Below are 17,726 nucleotides of genomic sequence, written 5' to 3'. Positions count from 1 at the left end.
TATAGATGATGGGTAGCATTTTTTGTTTCACAATGTAAGAGACTTCTTAATAACATATTGCTTAAAATGTGAGTCAGAGAAGAGGAGGAAGGGTTATTCATACAGAGCAAATCTTATGCATTTGCCCTGTGTTAAAGGGTATAAAAGAGGGGATATATACTCACTGGTTTTAAAATTCATTTAGAGAAATTAGGCTCCTGTTTGAACAAAATAATGACATTTTTGAATTGCTACTTGGTATGATACATTTTATAAAAGTAACAAGAACTCAAAGAAGCGGGGAGATCAGTGCTGTTTGCAATGGTCAAGCAGTACTGAGAATGGGATTTGGGGAGCCTGGAATGCTTAAGATTATGGGTAGGAAGATGGATATGAGTCAGAAACAAATAATTAGAAAGTATATAGAAAGTCTGAGGTTGCCAAATATTTATGAATTGATGGTTGATCCATTAAAAACTAGCACAGTACTTTCCTACATTTTTTGAGATTATATCTTGTCATCCCTCAGTACTGTTCCTTCTATGAAATACATACCTAATTCTAAATGTATCACAGACTAAATTATTGCACTGATTCTGCCATCAGTACTACTGTTGTACTGCACAGCCAAGATTTTAACTATCTCTGCAATCTAAATTCAAATAGTAGTTGGAGCATAAGGTAGTTCATCAGACAAAAGCTTGATTGTATCCACCAAGGTAGGAGAAGAGTGAAAGAAGATTGTCTCATTTTTTACAATTAAAAAGGAAGGGGGGGAAATCCCTCCTAAGGGAGAAAAGGAAAAAAGACAAAATCTCAACATTTCTTTATGAAAACATAAAACTGCTTGTAAGAATCACTACATAAAAACATCAATTAGTTGCATATTACCTGCTGGGATGCCTGTTAGCATTCTGGTACAGTTGGAATGGCAACATAGAAAAAGCTTAGTATCTTTAGCTGGCCAAATAATTATTTGATATTGTTTATACATTCATATTAATTGTTTATTAATTGTTCTTTCACTTTTTGTATCCTTAGCACCTTACAACAAGGTTAATTCTTAACCTTCCTCTTGGCTAAGCCCTTACCATTACACAATGGGCAGCCCTTAATGCTACATATTCTCCAACTCTTAACAAAGCAGAAATGGAAGAAAATACGAATTGAATGGATGTTAAGGACTATTGATTTGAATATTTTAAAAGAATGTTGTTTTCAGATTTATTTAGAAAGTTCAAAGTAAGGATGCAGATAAAAACATTAATATTTACATCATAAACAGATTTATTAGAGATTTTATCTGTTCAATAAATATTTATTTAGAGCTTACTATTTAAAAGATGCTTTGACTATATAAAAATGAGTTAGATACTCATCCTGTTTAAAAAAACTGAATAGAAAGAAGACATACAGAAATCATAATGGATAGTTAGATCTCTTTTAAAGGTGGAAAAGAGAACTTTTGACTAGGAAAATTAGAAAAGGTTTCGCAGAGGGTGATAGTTGAACTGCACTTTAAAGAATTAGTGATCATTGGCCCAGCAAGGAAAGATGAAGAAGGACTTTGCAAATGATAGGAAATATCATAATCAAAATGCAGAAGCAAGAAGGTACAGGTCTTGTACCAGGAACAACATGCAAGTCAGTTTATCAAGGTGAATATAGTCTTACATTGCACAGTCTTAGTTAAAATATAGCTATTTGTTTTACAGTGTCTTGAACTACTTTTAAATTATTATGTCATTAATCAGCACAGCAAATATTTTACCATTCTCCATTTTTAGAAGTACTTCACATGTATCTTACATGCCATTTTTTTCTTTTTAATTTTTCGAAATTCAAAAGTTAAAGTTATGTATTTGTCTTCACACTATCATTTATCTGTAAGGGGTTCAGTATGAAAATTCAGTATTTTTAATTCTACATCTATTTTTTTAAAGTTCAGGATGGATCTGGATTAATAGCAGTTCATGGCTTTAAAGAAAAGAAAATAGTATCCAAACATTAATATGACAGAACTATTGAAATAAATGAGAATATTCTTTTAAAAAACTACTTGGGAGATATGATAGCCATCTTTACGTACTTGAAAGATTTGAAAGATTGTTTTTGGAAGGAAGGATTGATCATGTATATTTAAGAGTAGTGCTTCTCCAACTGTAATGTGCCTGTGAATCACCTGGGATTTGTTAATGCTGACCCTGATTCAGCAAGCGTGAGGGGAAGATTTTGCATTTCTAACAGGTTTCTAGGTGATGCTGATACTGGCTGGTCTAATAACCTCATTTTGAATAGCAAGGCTAACATATAAAATAGGAATAACAGCAAGAAGTTAGAGGAAGGTACTATCAGCTCAGATTTTAAAAAGTTACTTGTCATTTCAAGCTGTCCAATATAAAAATGTTCTGCCTTTTGAAAAAGTAGATTTCTCTTCATCTTAACTATTTGAAGAGAGTAGATAACTATCAGTGGTATCAAAGAGGGAATTATTAAATGGGATATGTTTGATTAGATGACAAGTTAGGTCTCTTCTAGTTAAAAAAAATTCAATAATTCTCTACTTGAACAAGCATACTTAAAGATAACTTTTGTACATTTGCAACCTGAACTATCTTTTCACAGGAAATGTGATCATTAATGTCTCTAAGTTGTTTTTATTTTTTTAATTTAAAAAAAGAAAATTTAAGATATTCAGAGAAGTTAATCTTAGTATTTATATAAAATGAAAGAAGAATTCAGTTATTTATACAGTAGTTCATATAATGCTATCTCATGAGAATCAACACATTACTAAGGTTGGTTGGATGGTTTTTGCTACAAAATGTTATTTTGGTAGAAATTAAATTACAGATAGTTATAAAATTTGCAATAAAGTCAAATATGTTGTTCTTAAGAGCATAGTTTGAAAATACGGTAAAACTCTTTAAACGAAATTCAAGAGAATCAAAGAAACAGGTGAATTTATAGTACAGATTTGCTCTGATAATTAAAACAATGCTGAGGGATACCATAGGTGATTTCCTTCTCTGCCTTTAGTAAATTAAGTCAACACCTGATCCCAATTTTAAAATAGGTTTCCCAAACACAGTAAAAATGTATTCCAGATAATAAAAGGAATAATGGCACACATAGACAGTCAATAAATATTCACTGGATCTAAATAAAGTTATGTAGTCAGTGATTCTCAAGCAAGGGTGAGGGTTTCCTTTCCTAGGGGGAAAAATGTATCAGAATTTCTAAGAAAGGAATTGTTTTCTCAATTACTACCATCTTCCAGAGATTCTTGTGTGTCCTCTCCTTAGAAAGAAAATAGAGTTTGAGGGTATTGACTGCTTTCTTTACTGACTGAGTCTTGTTGAAGCAGAGGAAATGTAATGAGCCACTGAAAAGGTTTTATGTAAATTAACATTGTAAAGCCAGTTTCAAATTTTATTCTGCTACTGATTAAAGAAAGTAAAGCATAGAGTATAACCTTGGAACTATATGGATAAAAACTTAAAGAATCCATTGGATTTCATGTAAGTAGAACTCTAGTGAGCCATAGATCATAAAGATTTTTAGGGAAGGTGAATGAAACAGAATAACCACTCCAAAATGATTCCTCCAGCTGGATACACTGTCAACATTCACTGTCCATCTTGGCTAAATTTCTACTGTAAACCAAAGATATAAAAAGGGATATATGTGTACTCCTTTACCCCTTTTTCTTTCCTAGCAGTAGCAGTCCAGTAGAGTAATTTGTAAACATAAAAGCAACATTAAAGTATGAGGAAATTTGAATATAAAACTGTAAGAAAATAATGTCTCACATTTGTCATATACTGAAAGTATTAAACAGGACCCTTCCATATGTTTCTTAGCAGTTTGCTTTCAGTCTTAAGTGCTGTTTCCTCAGGGTTTCATACAAACTTGACCTTTCAATCCCAGATCAATTGATTTCCTAGGAGTCATTTGTATGTAATAGCAGGTGCCCCAGTATAAATAATGGGTGGATAGAAGCATAATATCTACATCAGAAGACCTTGTTCTACTCTGTGCTATCAGCCAACTGCAGTGTTCTACTAGAGGCCATGACTAGAGAGGGATGCAGATAAATCAGATGTTTTCAGAGAGAAGTGTCCAGCAAGGAGAATCCAAATGAACCAAAGCATAAGACAAAAGAATTTAAAGGTAGAAAAGGACACATATTCACACTCAGGGAACAGATTGAAAGTACAGCTCTACCACCTGCACTTTCTGACAATAGGCAAGTAATTTCACCTCTCTGAAATTCGGTATCATTTGTGAATGAAGATCCAATACTTATCCTAATCTTACATGATTGTCGTGAAAATTAAATACAATAGAATATGTGAGCATATTAAATACAATAAGATATGTAAAATTCCATTTAACTCTTCATGGACACCTCCTGACATCATCAACCTGTCTGGCCTAATCTGAAACCAAAAGCCCCATTCCCTTTTTAGCGTAAGTTGACATCCCCTTTTTGTAGTGTATCAAGAAATCCTGGCTGGGTGCGGTCGCGGTGGTTCGTGCCTGTAATCCCAGCACTTTGGAAGGCTGAGGCGGGCGGATCACCTGAGGTCAGGAGTGGGAGACCAGCCTGGCCAACATGGAGAAACACTATCTCTACTAAAAATACAAAAATTAGCTGGGTGTGGTGGTGGGAGTCTCTAATCCCTGCTACTCGGGAGGCTGACGCAGGAGAATCGCTGGAACCCAGGAGGCGGAGGTTGCAGTGAGCCGAGATCACATCACTGCACTCCAGACTTCAGCCTGGGCTGTTAACAAGAGCGAGACTCGTCTTAAAAAAAAAAAAAAAGAAAATCCTTTGTAAAAGGAAATTTGTAAAGATTTTATTTTGCAAATCTAAAATAAGGATCCACATTTATATTTTGATGTGTACATGGAGTTGTCTCTCAGTTCAACAGTCCAAACTTGCTTTTTAGAAAGGCAGGGAGGCATTTTTATTATAAGGAAGTTTGGTTATCTACCTCCTTAACCTGTTTCTCTGATAATAGCAAAGTATAAGCATAACAATATCATTTTTTAATAACTATTTTAAAATTTGTGGTCATTTAGAGATAGGATGGTTAGAATTTTTTCTCTCGAACTATCTAGGGAAAATATTTAAGTAAATTAATATAATAAACATGATTGCAAGGTCAGTCTTTAACTTGTTTGAGAGTAAATGCTTTTCGGTCACTTTAGAAGCATCTACTGAAACAAAAACAAGTGAGGTATAAATTAGAAATTGCATTTATTCATAAAAGGATAATGACTGTTAGACTAGTTCAGACTAATATTTCTTTGAAAATCATAAAGAGGCTATTCACTATGTTGGTCTCTTGAACCATTATTGTGAAGTATGTTTTATGCCCCATAGTTTGTATGTAACAATAAATTTGTGATATTTATGTTCTAAGATCTTAGAAAACACCTTAAGATCTTTGCATCTTCAATAGTTTTATATTTATATTTAGTTACTTGTATGAAAACACATAACCAACTTGTTTAAAACACTGTACAGCTTCAAAGTAACTTTTGCTTTTTGCTATCTTTTGCAAACTTATTTGTACTTCAGATCATTTTTTTTTCCTTTGAAAAGCCTTGCAGTGAGAGAATTTCTTTGTTTGGATGATCCACCGGGTCCATTTGATAGCCTAGAAGAAAGCAGGGTAAGTGCTGTATTATATAGCACATGAAAAGAGGAACAAATAATACAGTACAATAACTACATTGTTTCTTGGATGGAATAGCAAACAGCAAAATATTATAATTTCAGGCTATGGTAGTTTTGCACAGAAAGGTTTCATGTTTGAGTCAAAGGTTGCTTTCAGTGAAATACATAGACTTAGCTCAGTGAAAAAGTAAAAATTCATATATGTCTTATAGTCAATAAAGCTCTAAAATTAAATCCTGCATTATTTTTACTGTTTCAAAAAAAATGATTTGGGGGACCTTTTTATATTTAATAATACTATGTGTAAACTGAGTTTTCTTCCATTTGAGTGTCAAAATAAGGAATGTACAGCTAAAATCAAATTTAAAACTTCAGGGGTAGGAGTGATTATCTTGTTATCGGTTTAGCTTGTGCCTGATGCTTCTCAAATTACATTAATTGACGTGTTAAAGTGTCCTGTTTCTTGAAGCAATAGCCTAGATTCACAAAACAGATTTGGTAATAGTAGATTAGCTAGGATTTTATGCAAGTTTTTTCCCCAAATGTTTAATGGCATTTAAATGGAACAGATTTAATTGGTAGGTTTGTAATGTTTTCATTCAAGCTGAGTCAGTTCTTTGTGTTAGATTGAATGCCCTGGCCTTTTTACAACAGCTTTATTGGAGTAATATTTTCATCCATAATATTCACCAATTTGTTGTTTGCTATTCTACTGAAAATGTACAATTTAATACTTTTTTGGAAATTTATAGAGCAGTTACCATCATCACTGTAACCCAATTTTAGAATGTTTTCATCACCTCAAAAAGAATTCCTATAAGCCATTTTGCAGTCAGTCTGCACTTCCAGCCCAAGGCAACCACTAATCTGCTTTCATTCTCTACACATTTGCCCTTTCTGGATATTTCATATAAATAAAATCATACAGTGTGTGTTTGTGTGTGTGTATTAGTTTACCATATACATAACTTTTATATATACAGTCTGCCTAATATATAATATACAGTATTATAATCTTTTACACCTGATTTATTTCACTTAGCATGCTTTTGAGGGTATTCCATGTTATCCTCTATAATTATTTCATTACTAAATGGTTTTTCATTGTTTGCATATACCACATTTTGTTTATCCAGTCACCCATTGAGGGATACTTGGATTGTTTCCAGTTTTGTGATATTATGAGTAATGCTATGAACAATTTCATATAATGTTTTGTGTGAACATATGGTTTTATTTCTCATGGACTGAGAAATTCTACTTCCCTAAGAGTAGAAGTGTTTGATCATGTAACAAGCTTAACTTTTTAAAGAAACCAATAAAGTTTTTGAAATTTGCTGTATTCTATTCTCACTTGTACTGTACGAGAGTTTTAGTTTCTCTATGTCCTCACAAACATTTGATATTATCTCTCTTTTGGATTATAGCCATTCTCTTGGATAGGTAGTGATATTTCATTATAGCTTTAATTTTCATGTTTCTAATGTTTTTTGATATTGATATCATGTCACATGCTTTTTAGCCATTCATGTTTTCTTCAATAAAATGTCTGTTCACATCTTGCCCATTTTTTAAAAAACCTGGGCTGTTTATCTTATTCAGTTATAAAATCTTTACTTTAGATATTAATCCTTTATCAGAGATACAATTTGTAGATATTTTCTTGCAGTCTGTAGGTGTCTTTTCATCCTCTTAATGGCATTCTTTGAAGTGCAAAAGTTTTTAATTTTAATGAATTTATTTTATCACTTTTTTTAATGGCTTATGCTTTTACTATTGTATTATAAAAACTCTTTGCCTAACCCAACATTACAAATATTTTCTCATATATATATTTTTAATTTTATATTTTAGCTCTTACAGTTAGGTTTATGGTCTATTTTGGGTTAATTTTTTTTAAGGTATTAGGTAAGGGTCTTAAGTTCCTATACCTATCTTAATTTTTTTTTAGTTCGTTTTGTTTAATTATGTTGACACTTCTGTCAGAAATCAAATGACCATGAAAAGAAGGGTTTGTTTCTGGACTCTTAATTCTAGTCTGTTGATCTATTTTCCTGTCCTTGTGCCAGTATGATACTGTCTTGTTTACTGCAGCTCTATTATCATTACTGTTTGCATAGCATATCTTTTCCCATCCTTTTACTTTCAATCTGTTTGTATCTTTCAACCCAAGATCCATCCCTTCTACATAGCGTGTAATTGAGTCTTGATCTGTTATTCTTTCCGACATCTGTCTTTTACATCTGCCATTTTGCAATTTGTTTTCTGTTTCTCTCATCTGTCTCCATCCCATTCCTCCTTTTATCTTGTGTAAAATAATTTTTAGTATGCCATTTTGATTCTTCTGTAGAATTTTTTACTTTTTCTTATTTTTCAGTGACTGCTAAAGGTATTATATTTCAGTGAAATATAAACTTGGCTCCAATATCTCTCCGTTTCCTCCCTCTTTCTTTGTGTTGCTATTGTTATCTATTTTACATATATCTTATTAACCTAACAATACAGTGCAATAATTATTTCTTTATACAGTCTTTTGTGCTCTAAAGAACTTAAGAAATGGGAAAATATATTTCATAGATTATTTTATTTAATCCACATGTTTACTATTTCTGGCCCTCTTCATTTCTTCCTGGAGGTTGATGTGATCATCTGGTATCACTTCCTTTCAGTCTCATAATCTTCGTTTAGTTTTTCTTGTAAGACGGGTCTGCTAGCAACAAATTCTCACAGTCATTTTTGAAAGATAGTTTTACTGACAGATTTTTTTCTTCCAGCACTCTGAATGTGTCATTCCACTGCCTTCTGGCCCCTATTATTTCTGATAAAAAAAAAATCAACCTTTATATTGTTTCCATGTGCATAATGAGCCATTTTGCCCTTGCTGCTTTCAAGATATTCTGTTTGTTTGACTTTCAGCAGTTTGATTATGATGTATTGGGATGTAGATCTCTTTCTGTTTCTCATGCTTTGGCTTCATTGAGCTTTTTTGACTTGACAGATTAATGTTTTATATCAAACTTTGGAATTTGTTAGCCATTATTTCTTCAAATACTTTTTCACTCCCTTTTTCTCTCCCTTCTCCTTCTTGGACTGTCATTACTTGTATATTTGTATACCCTATGTTGTGCAAAATGTCTCTGAAGTGCTGTTCATTTTTCTTCAATTGCTTTTTTCTCTGATCTTCAGATTGAAAATTTCTGTTGATCTTCAGATTCACAGATTTATATTTCGGTCATATTAAATCTCCTGTTGAGCCCCTCTTGTTAATTTTTCAGTTACTGTGCTTTTCAACTCCAAAATTCTCAATTGCTTATTTTTTAACTGTTCTTTCTCTTTATGGAGATTTTTCTGTTTGTTGACTCATTATCATTATCCTTATCATTAATTCAATTTTTTCTAGTTTATTTCATGTACGTAATGGTTGCATTAAAAATCACTGCCTGATATGCCTAACATTTGGGGCCGTTTAGAGATAGCTTCAATTGACTGCCTTTTTTCCTGAGTATGCTTAGATTGACCTTGTTTCTTTGAGTGTTTTATACATTTTTTTGAATACAAGATATTTTAGGTGATACACTGTAGCAACTCTTGATTCTTAATCTCTGTCTCCTATAGTGGTTATTATTATTTTGTCTGTCTGTTTAGTAACTTGCCTGGACTAAATCTGTGAAGTTTGTCTCCTCAGCAATGTGTGGTCACTGGTGTCTTTTCTCAGTGTTTTTTTCCTCATTTTATTTTTAAGCCTGGCTTTCTTGTATTTCTGCATAGCTTAATGTTCAGTCAACAGTTGGTCATAAATTTTGCTTATATACCTCAAACTAGTAAGATTTTTACACTCTGGTAATGGATCTGTATATAGTCTAAGGAGTGTATTTAAAGTTAAGGTCATTTTCAAGTATGCTGTAGATTTTAGTTTCTGCTGAATCCTTTCCCATCTCCTATTCTGTACACGCATATGGGCTCTGTTGTCCTGTGTGGCTTGGGTCCCAGGATATGTGGAAAGCTTATCAAGGCCCCATAGATGTATCGTTTCCCAGAACTCCCTGTTAAATCCTGGGTAGATCATTGCTTCTGGGTTTCATTCAGCCTTTCGGCTACCATTTTGTCTCTTTGATTTAGAATCTGTTTAGAAAATTAAGTTCTATTTTAAGTGAACATTGGGCTAAAGAAGATAAGTGTTTATCACTCCTTTTCCAGCTCAAGGATTCCAGGATTTTTATTCCTTTAAAGTATAGTATTCTTTCTTCTTGCAAGACAGCCTTTAGTTCATTTTTTAATTTTTAAATTAGCCCTTTTACAAAAAAAATAATAATTTGAATATCTTTTTAGTGTTCTTAGTTCAAAATATATGCTAGTTAGTATTGTCAAGTATCATAACTTGGCAGGGGAAGAGTGGAAGCTGATTTGAGTTAGGATTTCTCATCCACGCTATCGGCATTTAGGGCTGGATAACTTTTTGGTGGCCGAGGCTAGAGCACAGCCTGACGTGTGCATTGAAAATATTTAGCAGCATCCTAGGCCTCTACATATTAGACACCAATAGCATACCCACTCATGACAAGTAAAAATGTCTCCAGACATTACCAAGTGTCTTCTGAGTTTAAAATCGCTCCTGATGTAGAACCACTGATTTAAATAAATCACCAAGGCAATATTAAGTTTATACACTCAACAGAGTAATACGGAATGTATCTCCTAGACTCTTTCTCTAAAATAAATGCATTTTCCTACAGGTGTATTTGAAAATATATGTTTATTTGAACAGTGAATGAAGAAATTCTGTGTTTGCTCCTCTCCTTCAAAGTAAAATCTACAGTAACCTAATGAGATATATATCTCTTTTGTCTGCAGACTTACTTAAGCAGCCTGTCATTTTAAGAAAAATCCCAAAATGACTTATTAACCCACATTTCTTGGAGTGTAAAATTAAACTTATTCAAACGATACTCAGTTCGGCAAATCTTTAACCTACTTTTCTCTGTTCCCTATTTAAGGTAGTCATTTCTACCCCTCATATACTTGTACTAAAAGAGGGAATTAAGGTTAGGGATATAAATTAGTCTACCTTTTTTTGGGAAAATTCAAATCTATTACTTGTATGGAGATAATATAATTGGAAGAAATGAGGTCTTACTGTATTAACATTAATGAATAGCTTATAATTAGAAATAAATTATAATTTTTAATATTTTATATGAATTATAAGTACAAACAATTAAAGCAGAATTCTTAAGCCATCTATTCTCTACCTAAATTGTAATATGTAATGAAGCTGTTTTCTTAGAATCACTTGCTAGCAGATTTTCCTGTCCTGATGGAACTGTTTGATCTCTATCCCAGAAGGAAATTTATATCAATATAGCCTTCCAATGACTATTCTAAGGACAGTCTCCATTCCTATATACATCTTTCCTAAGGTACCTCCCTCACTGGGGTGGATGTTAATCTTGGAAGAAACCCAAGGTTTTAAAGGTACTTTCCTAGGAATACAATTGTTTCATTGTTAGATATTCTCCTCTTCAACTTCACTGCATATGCTAAAATTACACCCCAAATTTGTTATATCAGTTTGTACTTTTACCAACAATATGTTTTCCTTTTGCTCTATGTCACCACTAATACAAGTATTGTCAATCTTTTAATTTTTGTCAGTCTGATAGGTATAAAATAATATCTTACTGTTATTTTAGCCTAATTTTCTTGATTACCAGCCAGGTCTGGCATCTTCCATAGTAGCTGCACATTCTTTGTCACATTTTCTATGGCTCTTGTTCTTCCCTACACACCAGCACATAAAAATATTTCTCCTAAATTTCCTTCTAATAAGTGTAAACTTTTGCTTTTCACTCAGGTCTTTTTTTTTTTAAGAGAATTAAATTGTTTATTGATTACACCTAATAATGGATGATACACAAGCTTCATTCCCATCTATAATTTTATCTGGTACCATTACTCAATTTAAATATATTGCATAGGATGTGCCAACAATCATTTTTATAACCAATAATTCCATGATTTTGCTTGGGTAATCCCTTTTAATGGTGAACTTCAGGTCACAACAGTAACTATCAGTTCAACTACACCAAGGTTTCTGAAGACAATGACTTCCCCACCCAAGCAGGTTGTATATAAATTCCAAATAGTACCTGGCATCACTCTGAAGGAATTCTAACTTCACACTGTTGGGGAAATTTACCAAGATGGCTTCAGAGTAGACTAACTTTACACAGCACATTAAAAAAAAGACATTTATTCAGCATCACAATCAGACTATTACATTTAGCAATCAACAGCCTGGGTGCAAAAAAAAAAAAAAAAAAAAACTACATTAAAACCCTTTGTTGGAATGCTTTACATTTGCCACAGAACAGAAGCTAAAATAACCTGTTATACAATTAGTCAGAAATACAGTCCTCGAGTTTTTTGCCTATGCACATGAGTATTTGTCTAAAACATGTCTTCTTTGTAGCAGCTAGGCCCTGCCACCACTGTGCTTGGCTGAGTTCACAAATCTGTTGTTACCTGTAGCTTCCCTGTTACTTCTCTGGCTCTCCTCTCCTGCTGAGCTTTGTTTCCTAATTAAAATCTTCTGCCACTGCCATAGCTACGGCTGCTCCTGGAACCGCCATAGCCACCTTGGTTTCGTGGTTTGGCAAAGTATTGGCCTCCACCACCATAGGGGCCAGAGCTTCTGCCTCCAAAGTTTCCCATCTTCATGGGTCCAAAATTTGAAGACTGATTGTTGTAACTGCCAAAATCATTGTAGCTTCCACCACCTCCAAAGTTGCTTCCATCATTACCAAATCCCTTATAGCCATCCCCACTGCCACCATATCCCCCACCACCACAGCTGTCAGCAAAGCCACCATGACCCTTGAAGTTTCCTCCACAACCAAAGTTGTCATTCCCACCGAAAACACCTCCACAACCACCACCAAAGTTTCCAGAACCACTTTGACCTCTTTGCCTGGATGAAGCACTAGCCATCTCTTGCTTTGACAGGTCTTCCTAACTTCACAGTTGTGGCCATTCACGGTATAGTGTTTCTGAATGACCGTCTTATCCATGGAGTCATGGTCATGAAAGGTTACAAAAGCAAAGCCCCTTTTCTTGCCACTGCCTTGGTCAGTCATGATTTCAATCACTTCCATTTTTCCACACTGTTCAAAATAATCTCTTAGGTGATGTTCTTCAGTGTCTTCTTTAATGCCACCAATAAATATCTTTTTCACAGTTAAGTAGGCAACTGGTCTTTGAGAATCTTCCCTTGAGACAGCTCTCTTTGGTTCCACAACTCTTCCATCCACCTTCTGTGGCCTTGCATTCACGGCTGCATCCACCTCCCCCACAGTGGCATATGTGACAAACCCAAAGCCCCTGGAGCACCTGGTGTTTGGATTTCTCATTACCGCACAGTTCGTGAGGGTTCCCCATTGCTCAAAATGGCTTCTCAGGCTCTCATCAATTGTTTCAAAACTCAACCTTCCAGTGAAAAGCTTCCTCAGCTGTTTGGGCTCTTTAGGAGACTCTGACTTAGACATGACAGCAGGGAGAAGAGAGACTTTAACAATGCTTCTTCGGCGGCATCCACGGGCAGAAAGGAGCAAGCTGACCTCAGATCTTTTAATTGATTTAACTTTTTCTGTATGGATGACCAGTGATCCCAACCTCATTTATTTAAAAGTTCATCCCTACTGCACTAATTAGTAATTCTTCTATTCTAAATAGTTGAGTGTGAACGGGTCTGTTTATGGTCATTCAGTTCTTTTTTTTTTTTTTTTTTTTGAGTCAGAGTCTCACACTGTCACCCAGGCTGGAGTGCAGTGGCGCCATCTTGGCTCACTGCAACATCTGCCTCCGGGATTCCAGCAATTCTCCTGCCTCAGCCTCCTGAGTAGCTGGGATTACAGGCACACACCACCACACCCAGCTAATTTTTGTATTTTTAGTAGAGACGGAGTTTCTTCATGTTGGCCAGACTGGTCTTGAACTCCTGACCTCAGGTGATCTGCCCACCTCAGCCTCCCAAAGTGCTGGGATTACAGGCATGAGCCACCATGCCTGGCCACTCAGTTCATTTTTAGTAGTCTCATCCCTCTGCTGGTACTATATTGTGTTAATTACTATAATTAAATAATCTTATTAACTGGCAGAACAAGGGTGCCCTTATTCTTCCAAGTTGGCTATTCACTTTTCCATATGAATTTTAGAACAACTTTGTGAGTTCCATGAAAAAATCCTATTGCCATTTTGTTTGGAATTTTAATACATTTATTTATTAATTTTGAAGAGTATCTTTATAGTATTGAATCTTCCTATTAATAGATCTTTGCATATGGAGGGTTTTTTTTTAAGTTCTTCAATAAAAGTTTACATTTTTTTCATCTAGGGAAAGCCATAGGATTTCTCACCATTTTTGTTGATGAAATAATTGGTATTTTTACATTCTAAGTTACTAGTTTTATTATTGATTTTTATATATCTATTTTGTATGTCACATTCTCTTGTTAGTTTATAGATCTGTTTGGATTTTCCATATAGGTAATCATATCCCCTGCAATATTAACAATGTGTTTTTTCCTAATACTTAATATCTTTCATTTCATTTTTCTGTATTATTTTGCTAGATAGATTCTTTGGAGGTTAATTGAAGCCATTATGGTGGGCATCCTTTTCCTTTCATCCTAACTTTAATGAAAATGATCCTGTATTTTGCTGTTGGATATGGAGTTTTCTATAGGCTGGTGGTAGTTGTGAGTTATGTTGATTTGTTTATTGTTTTCGTTGTTGTTTTTAGATTAAAGAAGTTCTATTTCTAGTTTGCTAAGAGGTTGTAGGGATGTGTGTGTGTGTGAATGCTTTCACTTGCATCTGTATAGATGATCATATGGGTTTTTTTTAATCTATTGGTGTGGTAAATTACATTCATAGATTTTCAGTTGATAAAACATTGATTATGAGATTAACGCAAATTCAGCGTATTTTTTTAATTACTGGATTTGAATTGTAATGATTTTATTTAGAATTTTGGCATATGTAATATTTGTTTCTGTTACTGCCCTTTGTTGGGTCTGGCATCAAAATTATACCAGTTTTATAAAATAAGGAATAGTCCCTCTTTTTCTGTTATCCAGAACCATTTAAATAAATGCATATTGGTTGTTCCCTAAATGTTTGTTAGAATTCACCTGTAAAACAATCTGGATTTGATATTTTCTTTAGTTTGTCTTACAGTAGATTTTTAACAACTGATTCTGTTTCTTTGATGTCTGTAGTTTATTCAGATTATTTGGGGAGGTTTCAGTTTTGAGAATCTGTATTTTTCTAGAACTTGGCCATTTTGTATAGATTTTAAAATACATTTTTTTTTCTTTTTTTTGAGATAAGAGTCTTGCTCTGTGGCCCAGGCTGGAGTGCAGTGGCGCTATCTCGGCTTGCTGCAAGCTCCGCCTCCCAGGTTCACGCCATTCTCCTGCCTCCCGAGTAGCTGGGACTACAGGCCCTCGCCACCACGCCCGGCTAATTTTTTTGTATTTTTTAGTAGAGACGGGGTTTCACTGTGCTAGCCAGGATGGTCTTGGTCTCCTGACCTCGTGATCCGCCCGCCTCAGCCTCCCAAAGTGCTGGGATTATAGGCGTGAGCCACCGCGAAACTGTTGTTCTTAGTAGTATCACATGACTTTTGAAAATCTCTTAACATATCTTTAGTTATATATCCACTTTGAATCTCACTGTTTTTTCCACTAGTCTTTTCTCCTTGGATTTGGTGTATTTTAATAGTCTTCTCAAAGAACCACTTTTTGCCTTTTTGATTCTCTTGATTAAATTATTTTCCTGTCTCTTAATTCCTTTCTTATACTTGGTTTTAGTATGTTCTTTGACTTCTTTAATTGGATGCTTTCTCAGTTGTTTCTAGTATTATACAGTTCTTTTATATAACAGTCAAATTGCATCTCACAAGTCTTAATATTTTCATTCTCGTTCATATTTTATATTGTTCCTATTATCTTGTTTGCTCCATAAATTTAGAATTCTCTTTAATTTTTCAAGCACTTTTTTCTAATATTATTGACTGTTTTTTAGTCTATTTGCATTTTTTTCAGAGATTATGTTCTGTCTGACACCAATTCTTGGTTATTGTTGACAGTGTTCTGCAGTCTTTGGGATCTGCACATATGTGATAAATTTTCTAAATTTTCCATGTGTGCTTGAAAAGAATATGTATTTCTTAATTGTTAGACTCACAGTTCAATATATGTTCATCATATCAAACTTACTAATTTGTATTGTTAAAATTTTTTTAATCTTAACTCATTTTTTTGTTTAATCCGTTAATTGCCAAGAGTTGTGTCAAATTTACCCCTTATGGTGTGGATTTGTTCAGTTTCTTCTTGTAATTATGCATTTAAAATATTCCTGGTGAATTATTACTTTTATTATTAGGTAGAGACTCTTTGTGCCTAATAATGTTTATCACCTTGAACTGCATTCTGTCAGATATTAAGAAAACTACAACTTTTGGTAGGGGAGAAAAGGCTAACATTTGTCTGTTGCCTTTAAGTATGTTTCTACTTTTGTATTTTAAATATGGCTGTTTTAAACATCATAGTTCTTTTTAATACAATCTGAAAAATCTGTTAAGTTTTGAGTTTATTTTATATATGGTAATGACCAATATATTTGTATTTATTTCTATTATTTTATTTTGTGCTTTTGATTCTGCTTTATAAAATGCTTTTTTACTCCTTTCTTTCCTTTCATGTTATTTAATGAGTTTTTCTCTTTGTTCTCTGCTCTTGGTTTTTAACTTCTGTAGTCATTGTCTTTTATTTAATGGTCATATGTTCTCATATATTGGAAACCGATTGTTTACAGCCCTCCTCAAAGTTGGCCATCATTATTATTTCACACAGTCAATGTTTCTTTTGATTTACCTAAGTCTTTGTCACTTTCATTCCTCACCATTCCTACTTTCATCTTACTCTTTCTTTTGGGATTCAGTTAACTACTTCTTAAAGTACATAATTTAATAGTTCTTTCAGTGAATGTGTATTGGTAATGCTTAGATCTTTGATGTTCAAATGTCTTTTAATTTTGTTTCATTCTTGAAGTATGATTTAACTGAGTGTAGAATTCTACCTTGATAGTTATTTTTCTCAGTGCTTTAAAGTGTTTTCCACTGCCTTTGACATAGACTGTTTTATGACATCTACTCCCAGTCCCCTACTGTCTTACAATTTTATAGTAAACTGATTTGTCTTCCTGGTGTTTTAGAGATCTATTTGATTTTGGTATTTGCAACTTCAGTATCTTGTATTTATATATATATATTTGTTTTTATTTGTCTTCCTTATGATACATTATTTTTCCCAAAATCCATATGAGGCTTTTTAGATTAGATTCTTCAGGTGAGACTTTACCTCGCCCACCTAGAAACCAGATTGAGACAAACAATCTTTCTTGATGTTTTTCTGTGTTGTTGAGTGACTTTTATTAATAGGCTCTTTAGGGTCTTTGCTTTATTCCTGAATCTATCACTTTTTGTCACTTACTTCCCAAAATGTACCTGACTCCTCATTTCTTGTACCATCCTGGTACTGCAACCCAAGTGTCAAGATTACCAAAATGCTGTTACAGTAGTATGTCTACTGAGCTAATACAAATGGCATCAACCACAGTTGATATTTTTTAAGTGTAATCATGTATGACTAGGCAAAAGTAGATTAAAGAGAGTAAAAACTAAAGCAGTAGTTGCCAATTATTTTTTATCCCAGTTCTACACTAGAGGGATATCACATACTCACTTCAGGCACACTAGCTTACTACTGTAAGTCTTAAGAAAAAGAACTTGTAGTTATGTCCCCCTGGTGGATGGGAACTGAAGTTAAGATACCAGTGACCTAAAAAGATGAGGGTAGAGAACAAATCATTTGGAGTTTCATACTATTATTTTGATTATCTATGTTCTTTGACTCTTCAATAATGCTCTTGAGAAAGATACTGCATTTGTAATTAATTGTATTCTTTTTCTGCATGTGTTTAGTTTTGTTTGTTGTTT

The 17,726-nt window shown here is 33.7% G+C and overlaps 1 protein-coding gene and 1 pseudogene across 4 annotated transcripts in view; one reads left to right on the top strand and one right to left on the bottom strand.

The window, feature by feature from the left end:
* The window catches only part of SNX16 (sorting nexin 16), a 46,864-nt gene that overhangs the window by 25,476 nt on the left and 3,662 nt on the right, over nucleotides 1–17,726 (top strand). For all 4 annotated transcript variants that reach the window (XM_055116689.2, XM_008956652.4, XM_034966279.3 and 1 more), the window contains one exon: nucleotides 5,594–5,663. In XM_055116689.2, the coding sequence (XP_054972664.2) occupies nucleotides 5,594–5,663 (70 nt within the window). The remainder of the gene's footprint in view (nucleotides 1–5,593; nucleotides 5,664–17,726) is intronic.
* LOC134730986 (heterogeneous nuclear ribonucleoprotein A1-like) lies at nucleotides 11,523–17,726 on the bottom strand (annotated as a pseudogene).

This window comes from Pan paniscus, chromosome 7, assembly GCF_029289425.2.
Source record: "Pan paniscus chromosome 7, NHGRI_mPanPan1-v2.0_pri, whole genome shotgun sequence".
NCBI classification, from domain to species: Eukaryota; Metazoa; Chordata; class Mammalia; order Primates; family Hominidae; genus Pan; species Pan paniscus.
The sequence above is the reverse complement of the archived record's forward strand: the minus strand, read 5'-3'. Positions and strand labels throughout refer to the sequence as shown.